General features: G+C 38.4%; 2 protein-coding genes across 3 annotated transcripts; both read left to right on the top strand.

Annotated features, from left to right (window-relative positions):
- The first annotated feature begins 330 nt into the window (after positions 1–330).
- Positions 331–5,821, top strand: tbcb (tubulin folding cofactor B). The gene is made up of 7 exons (XM_044204043.1): positions 331–488; positions 1,037–1,192; positions 1,391–1,534; positions 1,644–1,740; positions 2,173–2,364; positions 3,221–3,293; positions 3,408–5,821. The coding sequence occupies exons 2-7, from the start codon at positions 1,073–1,075 to the stop codon at positions 3,520–3,522; spliced, it is 741 nt and encodes a 246-aa protein (XP_044059978.1). The 5' UTR covers positions 331–488; positions 1,037–1,072; the 3' UTR covers positions 3,523–5,821.
- A 661-nt stretch (positions 5,822–6,482) lies between these two features.
- Positions 6,483–20,939, top strand: clptm1 (CLPTM1 regulator of GABA type A receptor forward trafficking). 2 transcript variants are annotated; one of them, XM_044204034.1, is made up of 14 exons: positions 6,483–6,638; positions 10,211–10,347; positions 12,154–12,277; positions 12,506–12,664; positions 12,912–13,029; positions 13,142–13,227; positions 14,530–14,650; positions 14,825–15,069; positions 15,921–16,014; positions 16,113–16,303; positions 16,520–16,615; positions 16,831–16,966; positions 18,075–18,242; positions 19,712–20,939. In XM_044204034.1, exons 1-14 carry the CDS (start codon positions 6,588–6,590, stop codon positions 19,891–19,893), a joined length of 1,908 nt encoding a protein of 635 aa, XP_044059969.1. In that variant the 5' UTR covers positions 6,483–6,587; the 3' UTR covers positions 19,894–20,939. The 2 variants fall into 2 exon arrangements, with proteins under 2 accessions (XP_044059969.1, XP_044059967.1); XM_044204032.1 differs by having other exon boundaries at positions 12,506–12,760.
- The last annotated feature ends 104 nt before the right edge of the window (positions 20,940–21,043 follow it).

Raw genomic sequence — 21,043 nt, 5'->3', positions numbered from 1 at the left:
AAACTTAGGATAACTAGTGACGGTGGAAGCTTTCTGAAGCACTGACTTACTATGAAGGAATGGTGTTGAAAATTGTTTACTTTTCGATACAACAAAAATGGCGACATCTGCTGGCCAAACCGTTGGTAGTGAATTTGTATGGATGGAGACCATGATGAGATAGTTACGGCTTTTATTATTGGTATTTTGTTGAATAAATAAAGCTCGCATTATTAAAACGGATCACGTTTAGGTATAAAGCTATGTGTTAAAATACTGAGGCAGATTGACAACATCATCGCGTTTTGAAAACATAGATTCAAAACCAGCGCGACGCCTCTCTGACGAGTGTGACGTAACGGGGTGGTTCGGTGGGGTGGTCACGTGAGTTTTTGGCGTGGCGAAGCAACGCATTGAAGCATCTTGCTGCCATACCTCTGCCTTGAAAAGTGGATACTGTGTCGAGTGGTCTTCTTCGAGCGTAACATCACCAGAAAATATACGTATTTGTAAGTAATTATGGTAAACTTGCCGTCTAGCCGAGCGTCCTCAGTGTATCCGCTCCTGCTAACTACCCGAACAGCTAACGTTAGCGTTGACGCAGTCTGTGGCTAGCTAATCTAAACTAGCTAGCTAAAATGAGACAATGTAAAATGAAACTTCAATGATAATAGTTGATAAAGTGTGTAAACATGAGAGAGAAAGATGGTTATCTAGGTAAACACAACCATTAATTTAAATACTAGAACGTACTAGTATCGTCACAACAATGTGAGAGTAAGTATCGTTGAGTTATTAACGGTAAAAGAGAAACAACTGACTACGATATAGGAGTGAACGTAACGTTAGCAGGTCTAAATAGACTTTTATCGAAATTGCATTGAAAGAAAAAATATTCAGCTAAAGTTTACTTACTATAAGGTATTATTATATTTGAAATCCTGTTACAGGACATCTGGAAATTAACTATTTACAATATTTGTTTGTAACTGTGAGATACTGTATCAGTTTCTGTCCCGGTGGTTAATATGTCACATTGGTTGTCTATTATTTTCAGCATTTGACCATTAGGTGTGCCAATACAGTCGGTATAATGGACGGCGGAATCACAGTAGTTACCAATCCCACTGTGAATGTGCGCCTAACCAGCACCATCTCCTCCTTTGAGGTGCAGCGCAGGTTTAATAGAGGGATTACTATAGCAGAACTAAAGGTGAGTCTCAGTTTACCATACATTATACACATCAAAAAATGCACAAATTGGCTCTTCTGTTAGGTTAACCTGCACAATACACTTTACATTGTGATGATTGTTCAATTTCTGTCTTCCTCGTGTTATCAGAGACAACAACAATGTCTAAAAATGTAATTGTATTATTGACGTGTACTATTTTGTTTGTATTGTAATTAGGGTAAGTTGGAGATGGTTGTGGGCGCAACTGCCTCCTGCATGGACCTGGAGTTGTTCAGTGTTTCTGACAAGTTCCTGCAGAAAATGGATGACAATGAAGCTTTGCTGGGTTCCTATCATGTGGATGATGACTGCAGAATACACGTATGTAGCCGCTTGGTTTAGAAGCACTTTTATTATAGCATAACTAATGGTGTGGTCTTTTTTTTTTTTTTTTTTTTTTAAAGTGTCTGTGTCCCATCTTGAATCACAGGTTATTGATAGAAGTGGAGGTCAGATGGGCGAGTTCACTGATGTTTCCAAAGTGGAGAAGTTTGAACTTTCAGATGGTGCTTATGAGAAGAGAACAGGTACAGACATACTTTAGCTTCTCTCCAATTTGTAATTCTCATAGCCTAAACTTTTTTTTCTCTGCTTTTAAATAATAAATAAGATATATTTTCCAGTTTTATGACCAAATGAGGTTATTGCAGCAGCAAAGGATAACATTCTAGCTACACAATAAATACAATATTGAAGATTGTAACTGAATTAATTGGTTGAAAATTAAGTCAATCCACTGAAAATTAACCATTGACTATCAATCAGTGGATCCAGACAATAATTGGTAAGGCAATCAGTCATGAATATTGATTGTTAGTTGCAGTCAAATTACAATACCTCGATCACACAATGCCTGAGCTTATTATTGCTTGTTATTATTTAGAAAGATTCATTTTTATGAGATGTTCTGCTGCATTCACAGTCTGTGTTTAGTACAATTTCAACTGTCTTTCCTTCAGATACAGCAAGGTCATTCATGAAGAAACATCGTGTCGGTCACTTCAATGAGGATGAAATGGCCAAGAAGAAAGCTGAGCTTGCTGCTCGGGAGGCGGAACAGAAGGCTGCTGCTGATACCATTTCTGTTGGCAACCGATGCAAAGTGCAGGTCCCTGGGCAACCCACAAAGCTTGCCACAGTCATGTATGTTGGTAAGTGTGGATAAAGCTTTACTTTCTTTAGGACACTGGTTTAAATCCTGTGCGACTGAGGATTTTCTCTCAAATAGAGCCTTTTGAGACCAAAAGTAACTGCTTAATAGGTTGCTGAAGTGTTTCTTGTGCTGGTGTGTTTTGTTTTGTGTTTCATTTGGAGACTGTTGTGGTGTTAAAGGTGGGGTATGCGATTCTGGAAAAAAAGATATATAGAGCGAACGACGACGCAGCAAGTAATATACCTAACGTTAGCTAGGTTTTGGGTTAGCAAACAGTTTCTGCTGTGAAGCTAACCGCCAGAGAGGACAAGACGGTTTCCCAGAGCCAGCACAGCAGACAGCGATACTCACAACTCTCCTGCTACTATAGCTAACATCACGCAACAACAGCATATCTTGGCAAACTAGAAAGTAAGCTGAATGTCCGTGGGCAAGTCATTTAACGTTAACTGACACACAAATCATGGTTGGAATAGTGTTGTGTGGTTCGGTCCGAGCCACTTTGTTTGTTTCCCATTTACAGAGCCAGGGCTATGTACAAACACTGGAGTTTTATTCAGCGCACACACAGAACGGACAGTTAGCGGACCGTGAGGATATATACCATGAATTTGACAAAAAGACGCGTATTGGATTAGAATCACATACCCCACCTTTAATGAAAACCGTAGAAAACACAGAACAATGGTGAAAAATGTCATCACACTTATAACTAGTCAATAAATAAAAATTTCGAATGTTATTGTCAGTTTCAGCAGTTAGTGAAAACTGAGAATTTAGGATCATGACTAAGCAAACAAAAATAAGAGTAGGAGTATCTTGTGTGAAGAACAATGTTGTAACATTCGTTGCAGGTACAACAGATTTCAAGCCAGGCCACTGGGTGGGTGTGAAGTACGATGAGCCCCTGGGAAAGCACAATGGAACGTAAGAGCACTATCTTTTTATTTATTTATTTTAGCTATGCACAGTGTTCATTATGTTGATCTTGATTTTTGCATTTGACCCTGTCTTTTTTTATTTTTAATTGTGTCTCCACAGTGTTGAAGGGAAGCAATACTTTGAATGTGGGAACAAATATGGTGGATTTGTGAAGCCCCTGAGTGTGACTGTGGGAGACTTTCCTGAGGAGGATTACGGTTTAGATGAGATGTAGGACTGTAATGTAACAACGGGGTCAAGCGTTCTCTGCCCTGAAATTTGAGCATCAACCTCAAGCTGTTATCCATTCACCAACCAGAGATGACGGAAAGTCATGTAACAAATTAAATTTTTGTTTTTGTTTTGCTTCTCTGGAAGGCATGATCCAAAGAGTGGTGTGTCTAAAGGTCTTTTAAGTTCAAGTTCTCTTTCACTAACGCCAGTGCAACCTGATAGAGATGAATGTCAAGTAGGACATCTCCTAGTGTGCTGGATATGATAATACAGGATAATCACAAGAGGAGCTCACACCAACTATGGTTGATAAAGTAGAGGGGGTTTTGTTGCATGTAAGGCAGCATAATGAAGGTTAATATGTAGTCCTTCACTTCACTCACCTCTATTTAATTTGCTTGCTGTAGTAGTACTTGTTGTTCCCAAGCCTTCTCAAAATGGTAGTCTTCTATGTAATCTAGAAGTTTTTATTGGCAGTTTAGATGACAACTTCATTTCTCCTCATTTAGTTTATATCAGTTTGTACAAAGAGGACTGTATACTACTGTCGTAGCATTTTTTTTTTTTGAAGACTAAATTGCTGAGAGTGGTCCAAGGATTGGACAACTGTCTGTTGAAGGAAAAATCCCTCCTAAAAGTCTTTTACACTAAAGTAAAAAGTGGCATTGTACTTTGTATTCCTCACTAACATGACATCACATAGAGATAAACTGGAGAAACGTTTTTCAGTCATCGATTAAAATCTGTGCTTAATGGTCAAACTCATTCCACCATATTTCACTCCCAATTGACAGACAAGAAATTCACAGCTGAGGAAAGAACAATAAATCCTCACCGACAGTAGCCTCAATAGTCCGTAGTGCAACACAGCTGTTAGTTGTATTTTGAATCAGGGGCATCGTCCTCACCTTTTTGAGCGAAAACTGTTGTTTCTATTTGCTACATTTGTAGTTATTGCTGTCTACATAAGTGTACAATGCCTAAAATAATAGTGAAAGTATGCAAAGGTAGATATTTGTTTTCCAAACAACTTTAATTTCGTTAAATTTAATTTTGTGTTTGTATGTAGTATGTAAACCAGTCCCATTTTTATGGTTCAAAGTGGATTTAAAATGTAATTTCTCCTTTGTGTGACTGAATTCCTCTTGTTAAAAATATTAAAACGTCTGCACTTGAATGTGTCCTGCTGATATTGAACCACTGAAATAAAAAATGTTTCAGGTTTAAAATTTGAAAAGATAAGGTTCAATTTTACTATATTTTTATAACTTGATCTGTTGAATTAAATGTATCTACTTTCTTTAAACTAACCTCTCCTGTATACAAATGGATGATGAAATCCAAGAATAAATCTGATAAACATGGAGACTGTATACTGGAAAATGGCCAGTGAAAAGCATACATCCTCAGAAATTGTTGAATTGGATGCCGATTCGTATTTGAAGTCCTTAGATTTGTCTCAGAGAACTCAATCTGAACTGGTTTTAAATTGTACTAAAAGTTAAAAGTAACATTCAATTTCAAGTCGTACCTAATAGGCATTTTTTTTAAATCCCTGTATATTTTATTATTTCTGCAGTTTCATATAAGCAGGACACATTGAATTTCACGCAGTTGAAGTACAATCTGATTTACCCCTTTCTGTACATGTACATTCACCCTATAGTAGAGACTGTTTTTGTTCAGGTGGTTGGCTTAAGTAATAAGTTATTTAATGGAGATGTTAAATTCTGAAACATACCTTTTCATGTTTCCTATCTGCAGCGGAAGTATAAAATGTATCTATGAGATTTACAATGTACCATTAGATGTATATTTTTGATTAGATACCATTGATACCAGGTTGGCCATTAAAGTAGGAACAGCAGAAACTGTAAAACTTTGATTTATGTGTTTGTATCTACATGGTATAGTACATCATCTTGTGTTTAGTCTCTGAATCAGCATAACAGTGAACAGCTACACTGGTCACTCTCCAGTTAACTGCCTCTCTCTCCATTATAATCACCACAACACTTAGCTTTTGAAAATGTGCATTTCAAATGAATGATATGCCTTATTTATGCTTTGTTTTATGTTACCGGTCCAAAACTGTTAAGATGTCTTTTTTTCATCCTCTAAAGTTTACAAAAGAATGTAAATTAATTATTTTTGTGGTTTATTTTTAATGAAATGTCATTACTACACCTGCAGAAATGTAATGTTGTTCTCTTTTCCTTTTTTAAAAAACTCTGTTCATCTCTAAGGTGCTGGTGTGCCAAAGGGTAATAATGCATAATAATAAAAATGATTTGCCAGTACAGGAGCTTGTTAGATGATTTGTCTGTACATGTAACATAACATGGACCACTTACTCTCTGTCTGAAACTAACTTCTTTACACTGAATATTTAACAAGTTTGAGTGCCTTAGGGGAAAAAAGCCCCCACACTACCTGGACTCATTGCATAAAAACAACATGACAGGGCACTATAGTGAATGTACTTATACAGTATGCAGAATATTCATGACAGAAGTATCAGCAAAGTGTACTTCAAATATCAAAAGTAAAAGTACGCATGCAGTATTGCCTCTGAAATGCAGCATACTTGCATTTCCTAGCAGCATAAAATGGAAAATACACAAGTAATGTACAATTACTTCAAAATTAGTACGTGAGTAAATGTTATTTTTCTTTACTGCAAATATGATATTGACGACTTCATACTAGAAAGTCTTATGGATTGCTCATTTGGTTTAGTGAATACAAAAGTTGACAGATCAGTTAAAAGATTGTTATAGCTATTTAATTAGCACAGGTTCCATTTTTAGTTTTTATAAAGCTTTCATTTTATTAAGTCACGAGTCCGAAGATGCATGACTAGGCATAGTGTTTCATGCCATTTCATCAGCCTTGTCGCAAAAAGCAGCTTACAATATTTATCAGCCTCACGTTTCATCCATCACACCCCTGTAGATACACGTCACTACAATGACGCTACAACTGACCTCTCGCGAGGCGGAGCGCAGTTTCCCAGCCAGCTCAGTGTGGTGTGGTGTCGTGTGTGCGTGATAGAGACAAGGAAAGATGGCGACGCAGGAGAGCGAAGCAACTAAAGCTATCGTGAGCAACGGCGAGGTAAAATGAATGACACTTTTTTTACCCTGTTTACTTTCACGTCCAGGGGAAGGGGACCGTTTTGTTTGTTTTGAGCGCTGAGTGTGGGGCCGTTAACGTACACGAGCCCCAGTGACGTTGTTAGTGCCGGTTGGGTTTAAAACAACCCCCTCCTGCCGTTAACGATGTGTTGAGAAATCCTGACCGTTAGCGAGCAGATGTACGGAGTGAGAGCGGTGTTAACGGTCAAATCTCATCCGAAGACCTACATTTACATAAAAGTGACAAGATTATTAGTTGACTCTAAGTGAGTTAGTGTGAGGCAGCTGACTGCGGCAGTGTGTCAGTTAGCTATCACAAGGCCTGAACCTGAACAACGCAGCTTGGCTCGACCAGCCAGGCCAGTCTCAAGCAGCTCACACACAGTCCTTGCCTACTGTTAAGTCGTTTCGCCTGCATTTTTATTTACAGTCAACTTTAAGCTCGACGTACATTTTGTAAGCCTCACGACAAAGGTTTAGCATCTTGTTAACACTGACAGGTTAGATGAGTCAGGTGTAGCCATCGTCAAATTTAGCTTAACCCTGGAAAATGCTCTCTTAAATTGTTATAAAAGCCTCTTTCGGAGGTAATTAGGGTGGTATCTAGCCAATTACTAATTATTTCCTGAGTGACAAATGCATATCACAAGTTACCAGAGGTCAAAGTGAATCATCACTCTCTAAAGGCAAACCATTGGTCTCTCTTGTGCTCAATCCAAAACATTTCTAATGATATAAAACATAGATATGATAAAACAAGCAGACTGTAAAGCTGCAAATATCTGGTATCTTTACTCCATTATAGACCAATACAGTTAACCAGTAATGTTAGTTTTTGTCATTCGACTAATGTTTGATCAGTGGATTGTTTCACAACTTTAGTTTTGCTTTCTTTTGGTTCCTTTTTATGGTTTAAGTTTTAAATCTAGGGTGGTATTAGCCCCACTTTACATCTTTTCATGTATTATCACATTGAAGCCATAGAGCTAAGCATAGATAAAGCAACTAAATCCTTGACAGAAAAACCCAGAAGGTCGTTAAACAGCATTCACCACTGTTTTGAATTTTCAGATTTCCAGATTCCTCAAAGTCTCTGACAACCATCTGGGTTAAAAAAATCAAACAAAATGTTGTAAGTTGAGAAACAGGTGACAAATCTGTGTTGTTCAGGGAACAGAGTATTTCTTTAGCCATACAGTTAGAAGTATCTTTCTAGGATTCTGGAAATATCCCCAAAACAGTGGTTTAAATGTTGTTAAACAAATTTTCTTTTTACGTATCTTCCAGAATACCAGATATCTAGCTCTGTGTGTCAAATCTAATTGTAATACACAAGTGGTAGAAACTAAGGCAAGGGTGCAATGTGTACTTCGTGTCTCTTTTGTAATAAAATTGCTCTGTCAAGCTATTAGTTTTTAGATAAGGCAGTTATGTTGCTCTCAAAGCCGACTGCTGGTGAATCAGTTGAGACATTTCTCTGGTATTAATCTAGGGGAAACACTAAGTGGCTAGTAGCCAGATATAACCAGAGGTGCTTTTCATTTTCTCATTTTGATTTAGTTTTCTGCTGAGTACAGGTGTAACTACTGGACCCAGCACAACACATATGATGAAGTCAGCGTTTTGATGTCTAAAATAACAGCCATTTGAATTTTCCTTGTACTACTACTAAAGACCATCTTTAATGCCAACAATTAAGCATTGTAGCACAGATGGAAAGCATTTTTAGCCATTAGTAATTGACACACATTTGACAGATATGCCTTTTCTATCCTTATTTATATGCTTGATATTGCATATTACCTTGCTTCCTCCTGTAGGAGACACTGTCACCCTGTGTAGTAAACATTACCAGAGCACTCTCCACTTCTGTCAACGACTGAGTTATCTGAACTTTTGCACACATGCAGTGGCATTCCAGTGTGGCGCATTTACTCTGCACCCTGAATAGGTGGTTACATGTTAATCCTTGTTCAGAGTGTGTAAATTGTAAATTATTATCTTGAGCTGGAACGGATAACCTGTTTCTGTTGGTGAGCATATTGGTGATCCGTTTGTGTAACGGTTATTACCGGTACCTTGATTCCTCCAGGAGACAGAGATCCATGTCTCTGATAATAGAATTGCATCTATTTTAACACAACAGGACATGGCAGCGAGGATAAAAAAGCTCTATTTTGAGCCACTTCATGGCCTTGAAATGTTCTGTTTATGATCGTGCTAAACCAGTGGCTTATCCCAAACCTCAACATTTTCACTATTCACTCATTTCTAGGCCTTCTTGACACCCTAATAAATTATAAGAACCTGCTAGGCGGAGAACATTTTTTACCCTCAAGTGTTGTTTGTTTCTAGAGGCCAACCTCCCTTGTCTCCCTTGTGTTGGTGACAATGACAATGGGGGAGATTAGATGTTTAGATAGTGAATGAGTCTCATGACTTGGCTTGTGTATTGTCACTTGAATAGAATGTGGCCTTGCTGGAGGGGTGGGGGGCTACATCGCCACGCTGAAGCAAACTAATGACAGATTTTACTGATCTTTAATATGCAAATTTGCATGCTGATACTCACATGATTTTGACCTCAGAAGAGTCATTTAAACTATGCTAAGGCTCTGTTTAGATCATGATAGTTAAATTAAATGGTAGCCTGTCAATATCGGTTTCGACAGATTGATTAATCTAGGTTTAGATTAGTCTCATCTTGGGTGCCCCTACTTTGCACGACATTTATGTCATCTTTAGATGTCTTATAATTAATTGTAGGGCTGCAACAGCAGTTTTCGTTTCATCAGTGAATCCATTGAACATTTTTTCGTTTAAACATTTACTATAAAATGTCAGAAAATAGAAAAAAGGCCTTTCTCCGTTTTCTAGAGCCTTATATTATGTCTTCAAATAACTTGTTTTGTCTGACCAGAACAGCCTAAACCAAAATGTATTCAATTTACAATTGTATAAACAGAGAAAAACAAGCAAGTGCATATATTTGAGAAGCTGATGTGAGAGTGTTTTTTTCTTTTTTGCTTGATATGTGACTTAAACAAATATTAAAATTGCTGCCAATTAATTTTCTAATCTGGCAATTATTTGCCAAGCATACATTTCATTGCAAATTTCCTGTCATTATTTTGTGGAAACAAAAGTATTTACCTCCCTTTAGCACATCATGGAGTGACAAGTGTGAAATTTATTTTAATAAACTGCTTAAAATGCAAAGGTCATTGGGTAGTTAATCAATTATGTCTGGGATGAATTGTATTTTTGTCACCTTATCTGCACCTTCAATCCTTAAAGATGTATTATAGACTCTCTGTTTCGACTGGAAATTGAGGGTGAATCAGTCCTGTATAGATTATACTGTATCATTATAGCACCACTTTGGGTTTTCAGTAAAGTACAGTGGCTACAACTTACTCGGAGTACATGAGTGGTTCCTTTTTTACTGCCAGTGAAGCTGTTTTGAAGACGTACTTCATTACATGAGGACATTGACGCACCATCATTGTGACTTCCTGTGGCTACACTGACTGTGTGTCTGTCTGGTTATAGGTGAGCAGCAATGGAACTGCTGCAACAACAGATGACCAGACTGTGCAGACAGCTGAAAATGCACAGGATCCTCAGCAGCAACAACAGCAGCAACAAGCACCTAATGCATGGCAGGTCATTAAAGGAGTCCTCTTCAGGTGAGTTTTTCTTTTTGTCTTTTAATCTGGCAGGCTCGTGCTCTCTGTACAAGCGGAGAGCCAGCCCACAGATAAAAGCTTAATTATTACACCCAAAGTATCAAAGTAACAGACTACATGATGTAATATATTACGGTGGTGTCACAAATACATATCAAAGTGGCAAATTAAAGGGAAATAGAGTGCAGAGTCGCAGCTCAGCTGAAGTTCACCTCACTCTTACAAAGTTCACTCTGCTCCAAATTGCAGAGTTTAGTCTGTGTTGCCTCTCCATCTGTCATTGTACCCAAATCTGGCCTTTTTAAAATCTGTTCCTTAATCTTTTTCTGTGCAAATTGCAGCTTAAAGGAGCGATACAAATAATAACATGAATGAAGCTCAGGCTTTCACAAATTGGCCGCAGCATTTTATTTTCTGTGGTTAATATCTTGAACAAAACCTAGCTAACTTAGGGACATCATAACTAGCCACCGTATTAATTTACGTTGTTAATTAGGCATTACACATAGCCATAATTAACATAACCTACAGTCTTTACTAGCCTTCATATACCTCGTGTCGGGTCCGCTCTGTGGACTGGATGCAGAGACTGTAATATTATGCTTTCTGCTGAGATGCTGAAGCATAGACATCGTGCTATTGTGTTAGGCTAGCTCAGTTTTACAATAGACACTGTACAGAGTTTTCGTGGACGCTTTCTGTCACTTCCTCTGGCCTGTCTATAATCTGCGCTGTCAAATCACACCAAAGACGCTCTGAACCTTCTCTGATCACACACAGCGTCAGCGCTTTGTGCAACAGTAACAATCATCCATGTGAAACACAGTACACTGTATGTAATTATATGGATTAAACGAAGCAAATAATTAGCATTAATGATTTTTAGTGATTGCGTTACTCGAGGTTTCAGCCCTAATTTGATTGCAGTCCAAGTGTGAATAAATGAATCTGTGAGTTGCACAATTTTGTTGTGGTCGGTTTGCTTGGCTGTGATTGAATTGTTTTTAATGTCTTCCATACGGTAGAGAAGGTAGTCGCTTTGGCTGTGCAGGACACAGTTTTTGATTAAAAACAGATGAAAATTCACTTGATTTAGATCATTTTGAACTCTTTAGACAAGATCTTGGTTTGGCATTCCTCAGTCCAAAGTGGATGTGCAAAGTTTTTGTGACCATGATGCATGTTCTACACTACACCAAGCCACTGGCCTATAACTTAACAAAAACATGTGTAACAAAGAATCGTTCATTATAAATTTAACTATATCAGACAGGAAATGCATTATTTGTATGTCAGTTTAACCCATACCAACCAAAGAGGGAAGTATACATTGAACTAAACCACAAGCACACAAAGGAAGGGTTGGAAGTTATGTCAGTTCTTGATATTTTTGAATATTTCACAATATTTTCTTTGTTTGCCACTGAGTACTGTGTTCTTCTTTCACTTCTAGGTTTATATCTTTAGACCCATCACCGATTTATGATGCATCTCTCTTAAAGTCTGAATGTAATGTAGTTTGACTGGATACAGTTAAATCAGATTAGCCTCCTTGTGTTTTCACTCTCCTGTAGCAGCTCTTCCGATCTCAAGATACAAGGTCAAAAGGAAATACTTTGTCACTGTTTTTTATGCTAATGTATCCAGTATTTGTCCATTTTCAAACAATTTAAGTATTAATCCAATTCTTCACCCCAACTAATCTCCTTTTTTATATTTTTGTTCCTTTTCTTTATCTGTTTTTTCCTCTCATCTGTGACTTTAATTCCTTATTTACTAAATCTTCTTTTCCTTCGATTCTTTCAGAATCTTCATAATCTGGGCGATCAGTAGCTGGTTTCGTCGAGGGCCGTCCACTCCTGACCCCAGCACGCCGGCCGGGGCACCCAGAGTACCCAGCAGGAACCTCTTCCCCAAGGACACCCTCATGGTATTACACCTGTCCCCTCTGTCCATTGCCTTATCTGCATGTTCAGCTGTTTAAAAAAAAAAAAAAATGTATTCAGCATTTTTTAATTGAATTGAAGCGGTTTATTCTGAAACACCCCTCTGAGCCTCTCAAGTATTTCAACCAGTGTTATCTCTCCCTTTCAGACTAACTTGCGCGCTCTCTGACTCTAATATCATAAACACCTTTATTTTCCCATTATGCCTGTAGGACCTGTATGTGTACGTGTCCCAGGAGGAGGTGTTCACCGACTTCAACAACACAGACGCCCTGTTCTGGTTCCACAGGGACCTGGTCTACGGCGACTGGGCCACGGGGGAAAACGGGGATGGCTGTTACGAGCACTATAAGGAGATGGACATACCAGAGGTGGGGATGTCTGAGGATGGAGGGGAGGTGCAATGTGAGAGGAGAGAGACGTGGCAGGGGAGCAGGGAGAGAGATGTGACAGACAGTAGATTGATGGTGAGAAGAAACGGGTATTAGTCTAGGAAATGAGGTACATGTTGGTGAAGGGCTGGAAAGACAAGTTATTAATGAACTTGACAAATTTGTAATGAAGATGTGTATTTGTCTGAAACTCTAATACTTCCCCCTGCTTGGTGTATACTTGCAGACAGTGCAGCAGAATGGTTCCCTTTACATGCATGTCTACTTCACCAAAAGTGGATTCCACCCAGACCCCAAACGCAAGGGGCAGTATCGGAGACTGGCAACAGTTCATTCAACACGAAGTAAGCACATGTGGAAAACACACAGATTGTAAACTTTAAACAAAAGTTCTAATAATAGCATAATATATGTGATAATTTCTATGTATTAACCTTTTATTGTTTACTCTTTCAGTGCTGAATAAATTCAAGCGAAGAAAGTTTCTGAAGACCAAGAATCTCCTAACAGGAGAGACAGAAGCAGATCCCGAAATGATCAAGGTTGATATTTTTTTGTTTTACTTTTATTATTTTGTACAATGTAGAGCTAGACTGATAAATTGGCCAGACCCATATTAGCTTATAGCAGATATCTCTGTTTTGGTGTATATGTTGACTGATAAGTAACAAGAAAATTGGAGTACAGAAATGCCAAACTAGGTTTGAGGTTATTTAGAAATAGACCCTCAATTCGAATGAGGAAAAACTCCCCTAAAAATACCTTTTTAACAGGGAAAAAAATGGAAGAAACCTCAGGAAGAGCAACAGAGGAGGAATCCCTCTCCCAGGACAGACAGACATGTGCTAGATCTCATGTTTACAGAATGAATTCACAACAGAAAAATCATATTATATAGAATTATGATGACAAAATATAGATTGTAAAACAGCAGTGAAGAGTATGGATCCAGGAGGACAATTGAGCAGCTTCAGGTGTCGCCCACTAAGTAGGATCTTAGCCATCCCACCTCCTGTCCACCATGGAGACCTGGAAAGAGGACAGGCCACACAAACACAGAAGAGGACAACACCATTCATACAGAGGGAGAGAGAGTCATGATAACATGCAAACGAGGGAGTGAGGGAAAGAAGGGGAGAAGCTGAATCTCCTGGGGATGAAGATCCAGATCAACGACTGGATGAGGCACCAACAGCCAGGAGAGAGAGAGAGAGGTCCCAGGATGGCCGATGGTCCAGCACAGAGAAGCCTGAGTGCAAGAGAGGAGAAGGAGGCAATCAGATTTTAAAACTATTTTAAAATATCAATATCTGTATCGGCCTCAGAAATCCAGTATTGGTCAGGCTATAGTACACTCTGTATTATGAATGGAGATGTGCTTCATGGCCTCTGGACTGCGCCAACTGTGTATAACATCATGGTAGTATTTCAAGTTGTGCCTTGAAAGCTGTAGAACTTGTTTGCAATTTGCCAATTTTATTTTTATATTACAGTTTGGATTTCTGATGTAGACTTTTGATCGAGCACTAACGTTTCCTTGATTTAAATTGATTTTCTGGTGCAGGATTTTTCACCTAGGCTACCAGTTTTGTCTTCACACATTTAATTAAAGTGACTACTCACTGCTGGGAAACATACCCCACAAGAAAGATTTTAAGTAATGACTTTTTTGATTACAAAACGGTCTGTTACCCACATCTTATGGCATTGAGTTCTAAATCAATCTTACAGAAACACCTATTGTAGCTAATTGTGGAAAATGCTATGCGCAAACAACCTAAATTAATTTTACAAATTTAAAAAGCTCATCACTGACATGTCTAATCAAATGTATTTCCTCACAGCGGGCAGAGAGCCACGGCCCAGTAGAGATTATCTCTCATTGGCACCCCAACCTCACCATCAACATGGTAGATGACCACACTGCTTGGGTCAAAGGCTCTGTTCCCCCTCCTCTAGACCAACGTATGTTCCTCCCACTCTCCTCTTCGTCATTTACTGCTTAATGATGTACATTTTAAAAGGTCCCAACTACAACAGTTGTTTAATATCCCAGATAATGAATCATGTTTTCTTAGACATTTTTTGTGTGGCAGACCATCTTTGATATTTCCACTCTTCTACCCTGTCTACCCCTAGATGTTAAGTTTGATGCAGTAAGTGGCGACTACTATCCCATTGTGTACTTCAATGACTACTGGAACCTTCAGAAGGACTACTATCCCATCAACGAGACACTGACAGCACTCCCGCTGCGCCTCTCCTACTGCCCGCTGTCCTTGTGGCGTTGGCAGCTGTATGCTGCCCAAAATGCACGTTCACCATGGAACTTCCTACCTGAAGACACTTACGAGCAATCTGATGAAGACCAAGACTCTGTCAAGGTAAGAGGTCAAGGGTCACAGAGACAGAAAACTAAAAGAAAAGATAATTGTATTAGATGTGATGAGATGGAAGTATCCTTGGTTCTTTGATGCAGATTTGCTTTTGGGTTCCTTCAAGATGAGTTCCAGTAATAATGGCTCTCATCTGCATAATTAAATTTTATTTATATAGTGCCAATTCATAACAGAAGTTATCTCATTGCACTTTTCCTATAGAGCAGGTCTAGACTGTACTCTTTATATCATGATACACTGGAGAAATAACTGATTGGCTAATATATAATAAAACATGATCAGCATGCTGTATCACCATTTATCACATTTATGGATCATTGGGTTTACTTAGCAACTTGATTTCTGTTGGTCTTTATTCACACAGATAAAAAAACTGAAGTTACTATTAGGGAGGTGTATCTTTACAACAGACATGTTAACTCTTGAGCAGTTCTGCTTTCTAGCAGATTATCTTTGTCTGAAATGCCATGAACTGTATGAAATACTGTGCACTACATCTTTACTTACATCTCAGCTGTCCATAAAAGTGTCACTGACACTGAAAGCAGTGAAAAAAGTAGTTAAAGTACTGCTCTTCAGTTCATGGTATGTGGTGTGATATTTGATTGTCTTACAATAAAATAATAAAACCTTGCAGTATTGGGACACCATGTTTTCGGTTGGCATGGTATTAGTGGAATAGTATTGTAGCTACCACCAAATACCTGGACAGTTGTACTTTTAATTATATATAAAAACTACTGTGTGGGCTTTCTGATTGAACATAAAAATTTAAATTGTGTTACCTCCTTAACTTTAGATTTTAAAACAAACAAACAAACACTGTCTTTGTACAGGTGGCCCTCTTGGAAACCAACCCGTACCTGCTGGGACTCACCATTGTCGTCTCCATTGTGCACAGCATCTTTGAGTTTCTTGCCTTTAAGAACGGTAAGGTCACAACAGCCGGTCTGTTTTTAACAACTAAAGAATAGTTTGCACACATCTGTCTACCCCTCAGCTTCAACTCACCACGATCTCCTCCTCAGATATCCAGTTCTGGAATAGCAGACAGTCTCTAGAGGGCCTGTCTGTGCGCTCCATCATATTTGGAGTTTTTCAGTCTCTGGTGGTGCTGCTGTACATACTGGACAACGAAACAAACTTTGTGGTGCAGGTCAGCGTCTTCATCGGTCTTCTCATTGACCTGTGGAAAATCACCAAGGTCATGGACGTCAAAGTAAGTCAGAACAACACTTGTTTGTTTGTGCACAATGTTAAACTCCTGTGGACACATTACTGGCTTTAGAAGAGACCTTGAAGCCTAACAATAACATTTATGATAACATGTTTTTCCAACTTTTCTTTCCTTCCCTTTTTGTTAATCCAAATACTAACCTCTTGTATCTGTACATTACATTTTGCATTTCTACCACCTATTTTTGTCTTTCTCTAGTTTGACAGAGAGAACAAAATCGCAGGGGTACTCCCAAGATTGGTATTCACAGACAAGTCAACATATGTGCAGTCTTCAACCAAAATCTACGACGATGTAAGTTAAACCAATAACCTCAACCTTCAACTGCAGCCATGTTTAACACCAACCACATAGGGTTAAAAAAAACAACAAACATTTAGAGAACGTTTATATTTTGTAACCGATGACAGACAATAAGTAATATTAATATAAACCAATAAGTAATATTTTATATGTCACTTTATTATTACTGTATCTGAAAATTCCTTTTCTCTCTCTACGCTGAACAGATGGCCTTCAAGTACTTGTCGTGGCTGCTCTACCCTCTGTTTGGCTGCTATGCGGTCTACAGTTTATTGTACGTAGAGCACAAAGGCTGGTACTCATGGGTACTCAGCATGCTCTATGGCTTCTTGTTAACCTTTGGTAAGTTTGTCTGAATCATTTATGTACTCAACTACTTATCATTTAATCTTGTGTGTCCGTTTTTGTTTTAGAAGAATGTTTATATTGAATGTCAGGTGTTGAAACTGTATACATAGGCTGATGGCACATAAATAGGACTTCATGTACTGTAACATCTTCTAAGAGTAAAACTAAATAATTATAGGGTAACTATATGAAAAAGGAGAAAATCTTGGAAGAGGAGAGGCATTTATCTTTTTAGAAATAATCTTTTTATATTTATATTTGTGCAATGTAACTGCTCATGAATTAGCTAATGTACAAGAATTGATGCAGGGAACACACATGTGCATGCTGAATCTACACAGTGCTCATCGCTTGTATCCACTATGTAAATACCTATAAATTTATAATATTTGATCTTTTGTTTAAGCCACAAAAAGACGCACCTATTGGCCAGGAATCCAAATCATGACTGTAATGGAAACTTTCAACAGATCCAGAAAATTTTAGCATCGTAAAAGCACAGTAAATCCACAAAATATTGAAGTTTACAAGAAATGACTGCAGATGGCTATCGATGTCATTGAGATTGTACAGGAGTAAAAGTAAAACATGTGACTTAAGAAAATTGTTGTTTAATACACAAATAAGTTGTGTCCGAACAGATTTTATTAACATGGACAATCATTTTAGCTGAAGCAGCATACACAGACACTTATTTGTGTCTTTTGTTATGATTGCTTTGTTATGATTATAACTTAATATACAGTTTTAGTTAAAATTATTTTTATTGTATAATCTTAACTCTCCCTGGAACTCTTATTGATTTATTTATTTTTTACTCTCTGCTGACACATTGAGCCCAACAGGTTTTGTTCCTGTTTCTGTAAATCTATTTTTAAAGACCAGAGATGAGGCTGATTAGTATTGTCTCTCTTAATTATCCTGTCTTTAAGTGGATGTACATGCAGCTAATGTTTTTATACTTGCATCATGGTTGCATATCCAATTCCCAGTAGCCTCTGCTAATGTGCTGTATATTAATAGACCTTACTGCCTCTGGTGTAAAATTGTTTATATTACCTAACAGGTGCCGTCCTTTTCTCTCTTTGTTTCTGGTTTGTAGGTTTCATTACAATGACGCCACAGCTATTCATCAACTACAAAATGAAGTCTGTGGCCCACCTCCCATGGAGGATGCTCACCTACAAGGCTCTCAATACCTTCATTGATGACCTGTTTGCCTTCGTCATCAAGATGCCCATGATGTACAGGATAGGATGCCTCAGAGATGGTATGTCTTCCCTGATCTAGATGTTGCTATTTACCAGGATCAGGGTTCAAGTTTAACTTCCTCTGCCAATATTTAAGAGGAGCCATTTTCAGTTTGTAGCTTGGTGAAGGTGAGCTCAGATGAGCAGTGTTTTTTCTGGAGGTGGTTTCAGGTTTGAATCATTGCTCAGCATGGTGGCAGCTAAAGTAGGCGGGCAGTTAATCCAGACAGCATTGTTGTTTGTTGGAAGGAGAGGCTGTCTTCCTTTCTGGCCCTTCTGTTTTGACTTTGGCACACCGACACCAGAGGAAATGTAGAACCATTGTCACTCATGGCATTGTGTTTTGATTCCCTGTAACCACAGAGCAACTGTCAAAATCACGATCAGCCTTTAGACGTCTGTCACCGCATCTGTTATAATTAATCCTCCAACTCCACCTAGTGTCGACTCACAAGAGCTCACTTATTTCCATAATGCCCTACCAGATAGTTTATGAAGGACTATTTTAGAGTTACAGTGCTGATCACATTATATTTAACCAACCTAGATTCATAGATGTTGGCACTAAATACAACTGTGTGGAGTAATTTGCTTGAACCAGAAGATCTAAAGGATTTGACCCATATGATTTTTTTATTTCTATGGCTTGAAATCAGTTACACTAGGTTTTGAATTTTCAGCTCACATAGGCTCACAGGCAATTATGTGACCCCCTTACAAGCAGTTGTAAATGTTTCTTTTACTCATTCTTGATGATGCGCTGGTGGAAAGTGACACTTTAATGAAAGGCCAGTCTTACAAAGAGTAAATGACATGTTGGGTTTCTGGGTTTCACTTTTCTCAACTCATCAGTACATTGAATGCGAGAGTCTGCCATTGAATTGCAATGTCGTTGGGTCTTGACTTGTCATGTACTAGATGCACAACAACACTGCTTCCACAGTTAAGAGTTTAGAAGAAGGTTTCATTGAATGGCTGCTGCTAGTTATCTTAACTAGCTTCATGCTGCATTCATGCCATATCAGAGTTACTGATTACTAGTTTCCTTCTTGTAATCACGACTGGGAAGCTCTTAATCTTTCTGAAAGCTCTGATATATCCAACTTGGCACATAATAAAACAGAATTGCTTGAAAACCAAACAAACATGGATGCCTTACCTCAGCGAAAGTCATTCAAGGCATTTAAACCCAAATTAAATGGATATAGTGCTAAATTGTCAATACATGGTAATTTTAACCCTCACAATCACACAACCGTCTGGAGTTGTCCAATGATGTGAATGCTCTACCATCCATCCCATATGATGTGAACGCAGCATTAGTGCAGCTTCGTCATTAGCATTACACACATTTTAACACAATTACCAAGCTAAAAGTTTGATTTGGATATAAAGACTACATTTAACCACTATAACTAGGTTTGTACTTGATGGCAAATTGTTATTAAGGGAATATTGCATTTGAAAACGTGTTTGTTTTCTCCTGTAGATGTGGTGTTCTTCATCTACCTTTACCAGCGCTGGATCTATCGGGTCGATCCCAACCGGGTCAACGAGTTTGGCACCAGCGGAGTAGACCCGTCCCAGAACAACACAGCAGCGGCAGACACTGCGTCAGACGCTCCCATCGCCATCACAGACAAACCAGAGGGGGAGAAGAAGAACGATTAAGCAAGACCACGCCTTTATCTGCCTCCCTGGCCCTCACTGCTGGGACGAAGAGGACTTGTGGAAATTAGGCAGGGAGGGGAGTTTGTCGTTTAGCTGTCATGGACGCCACTACAAAAAAAAATGCAGTTCAACTGTTCCCTCTGATTTCTGTGTGGATCCACAGAGAATCATATTCAGTGTAGACTTGGTAAATTCTTATTTCTGTTCCCCGCCCTCTCGTTTTGCAGTTCAAGTGAAGTAAAACAAAACGTGATGTACTGTATTCTGTATGATTTCTCAGAGGGTAACAATATCTTGGAGTAGGAGGTTGGGAGGGGAACGAGTTGCAGTTATACTACTTTTTTTAAAAATATATATAATATATATACAGGGAAGAAAGAGGCCAAGTGCAGCTTTTGTTCTTTGTGTAGATTCCTTGTGAATTTTTCTTTTCATTCCATGTGAGCACTGTGTTTCGGATTGCCTGGAAACTGGTGAGTAGTGGAAAGATCCTGAGTCACGACAGAGGTTTAAAAAAAGAGAGGTGGTGACTGGAGACAAGATGGATGACCCTACAGGATACTACCCACAAGACAGTGACTACTACCCTCAGTTTTAAACAAATGGTTAATGTTCTAAAATTGAACATAAAAAAATAACAGCCTTGTTGGTATTAATATAGATATATTAATATTGTCAATGACTTAATTTTTGTTTTTCAGTCACTGAAGCGTTCTTTTGTATGTTCTCCAACTGTACAGAATCTCAGCTTGTCATGTTAATAATACCAATGTCAAAACTGTCTAGCAGAAAGCTAATTTGCAAGTCTAATTTTTTCCCCCTCAGCCAGACGTCTGGTTTTCAGATAGTTTCATGTTCACGCTCCAAACCAGATCACCTTGACAGACACAGTGGAGACAGTCAGGTGTGTGCTGGAAGAATTACAGTGTCTCTTGTTTTAATTTTGAGTGCTGTAAACCCTGAAACAAAGAGGATCCCATGTTGGTACATATTAAATTTTGATGCATTCATGTTTATAGTAAAACTTAAGTGTGATTTAAAATGTCTATGCAAAGCTTTTTTGATGTTACTCTTAGTTTTTAGTTACCGCTCTGGGTTCAAGAACAATATTTTTGTATGAAACTCTTCACTCACTTTTCACGTGAAATTC

Source organism: Siniperca chuatsi, linkage group LG7, assembly GCF_020085105.1.
Source record: "Siniperca chuatsi isolate FFG_IHB_CAS linkage group LG7, ASM2008510v1, whole genome shotgun sequence".
In the NCBI taxonomy this organism is placed as follows: domain Eukaryota; kingdom Metazoa; phylum Chordata; class Actinopteri; order Centrarchiformes; family Sinipercidae; genus Siniperca; species Siniperca chuatsi.
This window is presented reverse-complemented; position numbering and strand designations above follow the sequence as displayed.